Source organism: Barbus barbus, assembly GCF_936440315.1.
Source record: "Barbus barbus genome assembly, chromosome: 1".
Classification (NCBI taxonomy): Eukaryota; Metazoa; Chordata; class Actinopteri; order Cypriniformes; family Cyprinidae; genus Barbus; species Barbus barbus.
Window position 1 is genome coordinate 45,694,214 of NC_136729.1, and position 12,130 is coordinate 45,706,343.

Here is a 12,130-nt window from a genome sequence, read left to right on the forward strand (position 1 = left end):
ACTAGTTAGAAGAGTTCATTTGATTTTACCTCCAGAATCTGATCTCCTGCCCACAGGCGGCCGTCTTTAGATGCGGCTCCCTCCTCGTACACCTCGTGAATTATTATAGTGCCCTGAACACAGACAGATACAGGCCTTATAAATGAGTTTCTGCACCCCTTGTTAAAAAGAAGTGCGCTTAACTGTGTTGAATGTGCACTTGTAGTGGACTTCAAATCTTAATATAATATATAAAAAACACTGCAGTTGCAGATAATGCAATATTAGTGAAATAAAAGGCCACTTAAGGGACTTAAATAGTCAAATTAAAGGTTTTACTTGAAAGTACATTTTAAATCATTATATTTTATAATATTGTACACTTATTTTGATGTGCTAAGGCCAGTGTTACTTTGGTATTATTTATATACTATTATAGTGTAATACTTTGAGTTAGCTTTTATTTTAATATATTCAGTTTAATTTTAGTTTAAGTTTTAATTATTTGTAATATGCTTTTGTCATTTTTATTAGTTTTATTTTCTTTATATTTAGCTTTCATTAATATCTTTCCATTAATATCTCTTTTATTTTTATATTTTCAGTTTTCCTTTTAATTTTAGCTTTTCAAGTCTTTTTGCTATTTTTTTTAGTAAAAAAAAAACCTTTTATTTAATATTTCAAATTTAACTTTTTTATTTTAATATTTTTAGTTAAAATTTATTTTGAGTTTTAGTAATTTTGCTATGTGCTTTTGTCATTTTAATTAGTTTTTGTTTTTAATATTTGTAATTAGCTATTATATATATATATATATATATATATATATATATATATATATATATATATATATAAAGAGTTTGTTCCAAAATGCGATAAATGCCATTTAAAAAAAAAAGTATCTGATATTATTTTAGTATTATCTTAAAAAAAATATTATTTAAACAAAATCAGTATTTTATCTTTCCACACACTGTAGACAGTAATGGCGGCGCTTTGAATACGCCCGGCATCCTAGTTTTCCTCATCTACTTTGTACTTTGTGATCAACAAACAAACAAAAAATTAGCAATTTTTTTTTTTTTTTTTTATGTATTTTATTTTAGTACTTTAACTCAAACTTGTATTATCTCTCAGTTAGCTGCCAAGATACCATTTATCATTTGTGTTAATTCTAATTGAACAGTTTTTTTAATTGAAGCTAATACTAATATTTATATTTTATTTTATTTCAGCTCTATTTCACTTCATCAATTATTCAATAAATAGTTTTAGTTTTAATTAATAACAACGACAACTGGATTTTCTTTAAGTTCCAACTTTTTGAGTTGAAGACTATGTAAATTAAAAACTGATGGTGGAAGCTAATTTTGTACACATTTTGGTGATTTCCCATGTCAGAGTGCTCAAGTTTCTATCAGGCCAGTGTTCACGTCACTGAGTTTATTCACCAGTAGCGTGTCACAGCCACCCACGATGCTCAGCCCCAGTCCTGTTCTGCCCTTGCAGATCTCTATAGTGGTCTCACAGCCGGGGATGATGGGACACGTCGCCGGATCACACACCAGTGTCGCCGGTGTGGAACATCTGCTCGAATCTGCAGCACAATAATCATGAGGACAGAGATCAGCTTCTGATTTATTCATCAACAAACTCGTTCCGTTTTACTTTAATACCCCCAGACCCCACCCCACTTACTCCTGATTGGCTCTGCCTCTGATGATGTCAGAGAAACCAGCGGCAGGCTGCTTCCAGCGTCTGATCCTGAGCAAATCTGATTGGATGAGGAGGGTTGGGAGTCAGTGCAGATGGTGAGTTTCACGGATTGCTCTGCTTTCTGGAGGAGTGACGTCACCTACCCCAGGTGAAAAAAAGTACACTTCCATAATGTACTTAAAGTGCTCTGTTTTTGAGATGGTCCTCACTGCAGAACACAAGATCCAGGGGGCGTGGTTGGATCTAGATCCAACTCCTTCCACCTTACACATACCTCAACCTACCCATCTCCACCCCCCAATCCCTAAACCCACCCATCTCCACCCCCTAGATGTGGATCCAACCCCGCCCCCTGGATCTTTGTTCTGCAGTGAGCGGCTACTGCTATTTTCACGCACTAATTTCGTACTTAATTTATTAAAAATGATTCTTTAGTACTTCTTAAGATAAACGTAAGATCATCTAAATGTACTTAACTGTGCTATTTTGGGACACCATGAAAATGAACTAAAATGCACTTTTAACATACTATCTCTGTATTTAAAAAATGTATTTAGTTACCACTTGTAGTACACTTGAGTGCACTAGCGTATGAAAGATGGTTCAAGTGTAAATACAGAGATAGTATGTTAAAAGTGCATTTTAGTTCATTTTCATGGTGTCCCAAAAAAGCATAGTTGAGGGAAGTGGTGTGTGGCCAAGTATGGTGACCCATACTCGGAATTTGTGCTCTGCATTTAACCCGTCCAAGTGTACACACTCAGTAGTGAACACACACCCGGAGCAGTGGGCAGCCAATGCTGCGGCGCCCGGGGAGCAGTCGGGGGTTCGGTGCCTTGCTCAAGGGTCTCACCTCAGTCGTGGTATTGAAGGTAGAGAGAGTGTTAGTTATTCACTCCCCCCACCTACAATCCCTGCCGGACCTGAGACTTGAACCCACGACCTTCAGGTTACAAGTCCAACTCTCTATCCATTAGGCCACGACTGCCCTAAAGAAAGCTTGGAGATGCTGGGGAAAACAAGTGCACTTAGATGATCTTAAGTTTCTCTTAAGAAGTACGCATTTTTTTTTTAGTATATTAAGTAAGTGAGTGAAAACAGAGCACGTTAAGTACATTATGGAAGTGCACTTGTTTTTCATCTGGGACAAGACACTTCACATCAGACAGTGACATTTTTGGAAATAATAAATCCTATTTACATACACTACTGTTCAAACGTTTAAGGGTCGGTACATTTTTTCTGCTCACCAAGACTGCATTTATTTGATCAAAAATGCAGTAAAAACTATAAAATATTATTAAATTATACATTACATTAAAATGTAATTTATTTCTGTGATCAAAGTTGAAATTTCAGCATCATTACTTCAGTCTTCAGTGTCACATGATCCTTCAGAAATCAGTTGAATATTCGGATTCGTTGCTCAAGAAGCATTTCTGATTATTATCAGTGTTAAAATTGTATTTTTCAGGATTCACAGATGAATAGAAAGTTCAAAAGAACAGCATTTATTTGAAACAGAAATCTTTTTGACATTATACATGTACTTAATGTCACTTTGATAAATTTAATGCATCCTTGCTGAATAAAAGCATTAATTTCTTTAAAAAACTGACACTAAACTTTTGAACATTAGTGTACATTTACAAAAATCTTAACAGGTTATTTACAGAATATTGATTTGTGACAAAACACCCATTCTGTAATACAGTAACAAAAGAGTTATAGAGCATAGGAAGAGTATAGAATCTACAAATGGTCTGAATTTTGTATTACAATTAGAATGTTTTTAAATTTCAAATTTTGGTTCGTTGGTCACAAAGCTACTGTATGGCATCAAAAGACTTAGAATATAGTGGAAAAACCCAATTTTCTGATTCATTTAGATCAGAGTTTTGTCCTTTTGAGAGCTTGACAGCTCCTATGCTTTTGCTTTCTGAAAAATATTCTATTCTCCTTTTGCGTTGCACGTAAGTCAGAAAGTCATGAGGGTTTGGAACAACGCAGGTGAGTAAATAATGATACAACTGACTCTTACTTCAGAACATTTCACAGTTGGAAAGAGTTTTACCTTTTCTACAGAGAGTCCCAGCACCATTTCATCATGCAGCTGGTGTCCCGCTGCAATCCAGCTGTCCTGAAACACATGCACACAGACAGAGAGAGAGAGAGGTTAGATATTTGCATTACAGTATATCTTGTGTTACCATATTAAAACAAAAAGACACAGCATTAGTGCACACTGAAACACACATTAACATCAAGTGTGACTTCTTTTTATAAATTGTTTACATCCACAAAATTGCCTTGAAATGTATTTTCCAATTTTAAGGCATGCTTTATTGTGATTGGAGTTTATCAGTGATGCTAAAATAACTGTGTTAAAGTCAACATGAAATCCAAACCAACCCTGTTTACTTTCCTAAAACTCTTTGCTGGTCTTAATTGAAAAGTTTGTCTTTGTAATAAACTTGACAATAAAGCTCAACTTGAACTTGAACTCATACCCTTCCAGCAACTCCGTTCTCTTCCACGCTCTCAATGATGCATCCGCTCCTGCTGTCATCCTCCTTCAGGACCAAACCCAGCCCTCCATCCTCCTTCAGAGAGAAAAAACACTGAACATCACCGGTACAGAGAGAGAAACCACACAAACACTGAGTCAGAAGAGAGCTGAAGTGTGTGTCGCACCACAGGAAGAGTTACGTGCTGGATCACATCTAATGTTGAGCTGGGCGTCTCTGTCTGTGGAGAGAAAAAAACGAATTCATGACTAAACAAATGAATAGATAAACATATGAATGAATGAATGAACCAGAGGGTGAGGGTTTGGCTCCTTAGCTTCTAATGCTGGTCCCTTAAAACTTCTTAAACCGTGAAATGGACTTATTGAGATGAAGAAGAATGCTAATGGATTGCTCTATGTTTTAGAAAGAACAAACAATCGAGTAAAGAAACAAACAAACAAGTGTATAAAGTAATGAATGACCAATCTTCTTACACATATCGGGAATGTTTAATGTGTGTCTGTTTGCCTCCCCTTGTGAAAAAGTAGTACACCTTAGATAGTGGATAGAACTCAGAGCTTCAGGACCTCAGAACAGCTCTTTGTCTGTTACGGAGGACAGCAGAAGGGAAGGCTGTCTCCGAGCAGAGGATGGCCCACTGGATAGTGGATGCCATCACCTTGGCCTATGAAGCACAAGGTGTCCCCTGCCCGCTCAGGTTGCATGCTCACTCCACTAGGGGTGTCGCATCGTCCAGGGCGCTGGCTCGTGGTGCTTTGCTAGCAGACATCTGTAGAGCTGTGGGTTGGGCGACTCCCAACACGTTCGCTAGGTTTTATAGCCTACGTGTCGAACCGGTTTCCTCCTGTGTTCTCACCTCAAATGGGTAGTGGCACTGAGAGGCCCGGCTCAGAGTCGGCTTGCGGCATCCTTACGCCTAATTCTACAGAGAGTTCCTTAACCAGGCAAACCCCGTCGAGTCCTCCAGCACTCCGGCGCCAGGCCTTTCAGCCAATGAATTCTTGAAATCTGGTGTGAGGCTAGTGCCCATATGAGAGACCCTGTCGGGATCCCATATGTGTATCCCACGGTATGCTTATTAGAGCCATGTTTCCCCTGGCAGACCACGTTCTGCCACCTCCAATGATGCAGCCTAAGCCATCTCAGAGACTTCCATGTGCAATAGGGCCCTACAGGGTTACTTCACATGTCTAAATGTCACTTAACCCCCTCTGGGAGGAGGTGACTCCACAGTGTGCCTCTTCCAAGCAGAAGGGCACGCTTCCCAGTGTTATCCAAGTCCTACTGTTGGGTTGCTCAAGGAACAACAGTAGTTGACCTTCTCTGTGTAGAGCCCAGTCCTATCGTCTGCCTTATAGGAAGGATCAGGAGGCCTACACAGGGCACTGGAAGGGGCAGCTTCTGTGGCGCTTTAGTAGATATCCGAATTTCGTCGGTCATCAGACGTGACTCGGAGTGACCGACTGAAAGGGAACGTCTCGGTTACATATGTAACCCTCGTTCCCTGAAGGAGGGAACGGAGACGTCACGTCCCGTTGCCACAGTCGCTGTACCACCGCTGAGCTGCCGGGTCACCGGCTCGGCTCCTCAGCGAAAGCATGAATTAATGCAGTGCACCTGCTGCCTCTTATACTCACGCTGTGATCAGCGGCAGCTGAATGCAATGATCGCATGCCAATGTCCATTGGCTCGTTTAGTTACACTCAAAGTGGATTGGTCTCTCTGGCGAGATCCCAATTTCGTCGGTCATCCGACGTGACGTCTCCGTTCCCTCCTTCAGGGAACGAGGGTTACATACGTAACCGAGACGTTACTTGCATGTAATTGCACATAATTCATTGTTATTATAATAGTACGTACATGTAATGTGTGTAACAAGGACACCTTCAAATAAAGTGTTACCAAAATGTATTACAGTTTAAATTTATATTAAAAATAGTTGAACTTTAGAGTTTTTTTCACTTAACTAGGACTTAATATATAACTTTTATATGCATTTTCATATTTATTCCTTTTGTCTTTGAAATATGGGTAAAGTACTGCTGAATGTACTGACAAGCATTTATACCAATTATAATATATTTGCAATACATTTGTAATGAAGTGTAGTGCTGTCAAATGATTAATCCTGATTAATCACATCCAAAATAAAAGTTTTTGTTTACATAATATATGTGTGTGTTCTGTGTATTTATTATGTATATATAAATACACACACATACAGTATATATTTTGAAAATATTTACATATATTTACATGTGTATATATTTATATATTTTATATCTAAATATATTTAATATATATAAAAATAATATTTTTCTTAAATATATACGTGCATGTGTGTGTATTTATAAATACGTCATAAATATTCACACACATATGTAAACAAAAACTTTTATTTTGGATGCGATTAATCATTTGACAGCACTAATAAATTTAATGTCAATTTAGTACATTTAAAATATATTAATTTAACAACACACTACAGTTAAAATTATAACCAAGTAATTCACATGTGCTTTAGTATGTTAGTCATCACATCAAAATAAGTGCACTTCTTTAAAACATGATATAAGATTATTAAAACATAATAATTAAAACAGTACTTTAAAGTAAAACTTTTAATTTGACATTTTTACAAAGGTCACTTTTTAAAAGTGTACTTAAGTGTGTTCAGAAAGAGTCATGTAAGTGTCTCTCTTTAAGTCACTTAAGTGACCTTTCATTTCATTAATATTATATTATCTGCAAGTCCAGTTTTTTTTTAAAAAAACATTCTTTTAAGATTTGAAGTACACTACAAGTGCACATTCACTACAATCAAAAGCACTTCTTTTTCACAAGAGTCTAAAGTTGACTTGATCCTTAAAGGTAAAACTGATTCAGAAATTAAATAAATAATGTCTTTTAAAGTCTGGGTTGAGGACACAGTTCACCTCTGTGTGTGCATCTGGTGAGTCCGTCTCCTTCATCGGCCCGACTGCCATCTGACTCAAAGCATCTCTGCTCCTGAAACACACACCTCCCGTGTCAACCTGCAATCTCTTCAGATCAACACCTACACACCACAACCTTCGACCTACCGGATGAAGATGATCTTGACCCTTGAAGGGGCGCTTTTAATGATGGCAGAGGCGTTCTGATGACTGCGGCCGTACAGAACCTGACCGTTTATCTGCCAAGACAAGGAGATGAATAAAAAAAAGGCCTGATCTGTTTAGCATGAAAACAATGTGTGCATAACTGCTTTGAATGTGCACTTAAAAAACTTGCAGATAATATAATATTAATTAAATAAAAGGCCAATTAAGTGACTTAAAGAGATACTTTCATGACCGTTTCTTAACACATTAAGTACACTTTTAAAGAGTGTGCTTTGAGTAAAACTTTTAATTTGACAGCATAACAAAGTACATTTTAAAATCATTGTTTTGATAATCTTTTGTTATACATAAAGTATATTTTATAATAAAGTATATATTACTGCATATTTTAGTTCACTGTAAACGCTTGTCGGTACATTCAGCAGTACTTTAACCATATTTCAAAAACAATAGAAGTAATTATGAAATTATATATAAAAAATGTACTTAAGTACCAACGTAAGTGAGTCAAAAATATTTAATATAAATTGCATTAAAAACTGCATTTAATATTAATTGCAAATAAAATGCAATTAAGTGTCTGAAAAGATTACATTCAGTTTACACTTAAGTATATTCTTTTAAAGTACATAATAAGTACTCTTCTTTAAAGTATGCTAAAGTGCATTTCTTTTTCACAAGATTGCTGTTTTGATGTTTTACACACACTCACCTCTAACAGTTCATCTCCCACCACGATGTGTCCGTCTTGGCCGGCGGCTCCATTGGGATCGATTCCCACCACAAACACACTCATGCGTGAACGATCACGGTTCCCGGCCAGACTCAAACCCAAACCTGTGCGACCCTTCTCCAACTTGATCATGTGCAGCTCACCCGGTAAACGACCGTACCGCTCCGTTACCTTCTCTTCTCAGACACACACACACACACCTGCAGTTAGATACTTTTACTCGTAATTACACTTGCAATCTGTAGTATTACTGCAGCATATCACAGCAGTCTAATAACCGATTTAGTTCAGTACAGTGTGAATGGCCACATACCCCTTGTGAAAAATAAGTGCGCTTAACTGTATTGGATGTGCACTTGTAGTGTACTTCAAATCTTTGTAATGATGTCAAAAAAGTTTTACTTTAAAGTGCATTTTAATCATTAAGTTTTAATAATCTTTTGTCATTTTTTAAGAAGTACACTTAAGTGTTGACTAACAAACTAAAGCACATGTAAAGTACTTGATTATAATTTTAACTATAGTTATTTGATATTACATTTTAAGTTAATATATTTTAAATGTACTAAGTTGCAACTTCATTACAAATACATTTAAACACAAGACATACGAGTTTCAATAGAAATTACATTAATGTATATTTTAGTTTAGCATAAACGCTTGTCAATACATTCAGCAGTACTTCAACCACATTTCAAAGACAATAGAAGTAATTATGAAATGACATATAAAGATGTACTTAAGCAATACTTAAGTGGGTCAGAAAACTCTAAAGTTTAACTAATTGCGTTTAATATAAATTTTCACTAAATACATTTTCATTTCACTACATGCAATTAAGACTTCAAAAACTGTATTAAGTTTACACTTAAGTATATTCAGCAACACTTTATTTTACAGTGCCCTTGTTACACGTTACATGTACTTACAATAGTGAAAAAAATTGATTATGCATAATTACATGCAACTAACCCTAAACCAAACCTTAATTCTAAGCATAAAGCAAGTATAAGTAGATAATTAATGTTACTCAGAACTTAAATGTGTAAATACACTGTAACAAAGACACTGTAAAATAAAGTGTAACCTTACATTCAAGCATATTAATTCCATAATAAGTACTCTTTTTATCCTATACATCTTTTTCACTGGTGTCTTTCTCTGTATCTAGTCCAGTGTGAGTCAGTGTGATAGGCGCCCTCTGCTGGCCGCTGTGTTTTATAGCCAATGTGAGACTCACTCCAGCTGTATCCATACTCATCCTCCTCTTCCTCATCAGCACCGTCGCTATGCAGAGCGAGTCTGTCGGGAATCTCAGTCAGTGTGTCCGAGTCGGTTTCCCCGACATGTGGAACGACAGGCAGCGACAGGAAACTTTTCCCCTCCTCTCGATTCAGCTGCCACAGATTTAAAAATAAAACACATTAAACAAGATATAACTTCTATCCAATTAGCACGTCATCTGTCAGCACAGCATCCTCCACTAAACCCATGAAATATGAAGCGTAATATAATAATCAAAATCACATTTAACACATTATTCTGTTCTTCATTTCTCAGCATGAAGAACCAACAAATCAAGACATGCTGCTGTTCTGTAAAAACCTTCCAAATCATTTGTTAGCATACTGAATTCATGTTTAATGAATGGCTTTTTTATTATCAATATCAGTTACAGTGTAAAATTGAGATTACTAAAAATATTACATTGTTACTGTACATACATTTCAAAAGTTGTTTCAAATTTGTATAACTTTTTATGTCGAACAAAAAAGGAGATGTTTAGCAGAATGTTCATACTGCAGTTTGGTCTGTTCTTGATACAAAATTGCATTTATGATGTATTTTATTCCTTTTTGTATTGAGTTTAACTGCTCCTGGTCACTGTGTGCTTTCACTGTATGGAAAAGAGCAGCAGGAGTATTCTACGAAACATCTCCTTTTGTGTTACACAGAGTAATGAAAATCATGTGGATTTATGGGTAAATAGTAAGTAAATAACAAATGTTTGTGTCGTGTGATTAAAAGCTATTCCTTAAAAAAAAAAAAAAAACAGGTTTAAATTAGCTTTTCAATCTGACCTGCATATATCTGCGTATTTAGATATAGTTTCTAATTTTACTTAAAATACTGCAAAATGTATTTTGTATATATTTTTATATTCATAAATGTTTATTTATATGCAAAACAGCAAAACTGTTAACATAGCGCAATGCAAAAAATATATATTTTTAAATAAATATATATATATTTTTTATTTCTATAATATTATATATATATTTATATGTATAATATATTACCATCGCACAATGCATATATATATATATATATATATATATATATATATATATATATATATATATATATATATATATATATATATATATATATATATATATATATTTGCGCTGATGTAATAAAACGTGATTAATCACATCCAAAATAAGTTTGTTTACATAACATACATAAGTTTATTATGTATATATTATGTATATATAATTACACACACATGCACGCATATATAAGAAAAAAGTGTTATGTTTACAGTATATATTTAAATATTTTTATAATATATATATATGAATATAAATATATACATGTAAATATTTTCAAAATATGTATTGTATGTGTGTGTATTTATATATACATAATAAATATACACAGTGCACACACATATATTATGTGAACAAAAACTTTTTTTGGATGCGATTAATCATTTGACAGCACTTATATATATATATATATATATATATATATATACATACAGTATATATATGCACACACACACACACACATATTTATAAAGATAGAGAAAGAGGGTTTTAGGGCCACATATATGCAAATGTTCTGAAATCAAATTCATAACTGCATATAGACGGGAGAGGAAACACACACGAGACACAAACACACACAAGACACAAACCTTAAACGGTGTAGGAGTGAAAGGATTAGTCGGATACAGACGGAGGAAAGGTCTACTGTGAGTGTCAACAGCCTACAGAAAACAGAGAATAACCAGCACCAGTGAGACACACAGAGAGAGAGAGAGAGAGAGAAGGAACGAGGAAGAGCAAGTGCTTGTTCAGACTAACTACAGCAGAGCACATTTACAGCACAAAATCTGTCCTGGAGTCAGTTAAGAACAGGGCGAGTGATGGCTGGCCTGAAACTCAGCTGATCCTTACTGTTGATCCCTGACTGCCCACATGCTTTCTGTCACTGATGGAATACTAGCTTACTACGTACTGAATACTGAGAAGTGTACACTGATAGTTTTGAAAAATATTAATATGCAACATCACAATGTTTCATCACAATGCATGTGTGTGGCATTTAGTCATCAGATGTGAAAATAGAAAAAACAACATTGCATTACATATATAAATAAATAAATAGTATTCCATGTGTTCTACTGCAAAAAGCTGAAATAAAACAAACATTTAATGAAAAACTTTAAAAAAGTTCAACAAAAATTAGAAATGTTGCACAGGTAACTATATAAAAATAAGTTGAAATTGAAGAACTAAAAGGCAAATAAAATAAATTAAAGCTATATAAAAATATTTAATGAAAACTAAAACTGACAAAAATGACAAAAGCTCAAAACAAAATTACTAAAAATTAAACTAAATAAAAAAAAAAAAAAAAAATAAATATATATATATATATATTAATAAATACTATAACAGTATATTAATAACACTGGCATGTTATCCTATTACATGCTACATAACAGAAATTCACATTCTGTGCACAGTATAGATAATATACACGGCAGACATTATAATAGTAGTTGTTAGTAAGCTATTCTCTGAGGTGGCACCGCTAGAGACCGTTCACACAGCGCCTGTAGCATAATGCATGCGGTTGGTTACAATTTGCATTGCTGAGCAGATTGGCTGGCTTTTACACAACATCTGAGAGTCTGAGTACCCGGGGTTTTTCTAGCAAACAAAGTTTTGTTTACAGTGTAGTGGACTGCTGTAATGAGCACGTCTCATCCAGTCTCTGAATTTCCCAGGTTCATGCCCTCAGAGATTTGGAGCTCTGTATGAGGCACTAGCAAG

At 35.0% G+C, this 12,130-nt stretch overlaps 1 protein-coding gene across 5 annotated transcripts in view; it reads right to left on the reverse strand.

Annotated features, from left to right (window-relative positions):
- LOC306871378 (multiple PDZ domain protein-like) overlaps positions 1 to 12,130 on the reverse strand; it is a 79,250-nt gene that overhangs the window by 10,313 nt on the left and 56,807 nt on the right. For 2 of the 5 annotated variants that reach the window (XM_079419243.1, XM_079419241.1), the window contains 10 exons: positions 9,304 to 9,460; positions 8,043 to 8,239; positions 7,310 to 7,401; positions 7,163 to 7,235; positions 4,390 to 4,443; positions 4,206 to 4,298; positions 3,770 to 3,835; positions 1,678 to 1,753; positions 1,431 to 1,576; positions 30 to 113 (listed from right to left, as the gene is read on the reverse strand). In XM_079419243.1, the coding sequence (XP_079275369.1) occupies positions 30 to 113; positions 1,431 to 1,576; positions 1,678 to 1,753; positions 3,770 to 3,835; positions 4,206 to 4,298; positions 4,390 to 4,443; positions 7,163 to 7,235; positions 7,310 to 7,401; positions 8,043 to 8,239; positions 9,304 to 9,460 (1,038 nt within the window). Of the gene's footprint in view, positions 1 to 29; positions 114 to 1,430; positions 1,577 to 1,677; positions 1,835 to 3,769; positions 3,836 to 4,205; positions 4,299 to 4,389; positions 4,444 to 7,162; positions 7,236 to 7,309; positions 7,402 to 8,042; positions 8,240 to 9,303; positions 9,461 to 12,130 lie in introns of all 5 variants that reach the window. The other 3 variants (XM_079419242.1, XM_079419239.1, XM_079419240.1) reach the window with 2 other exon arrangements.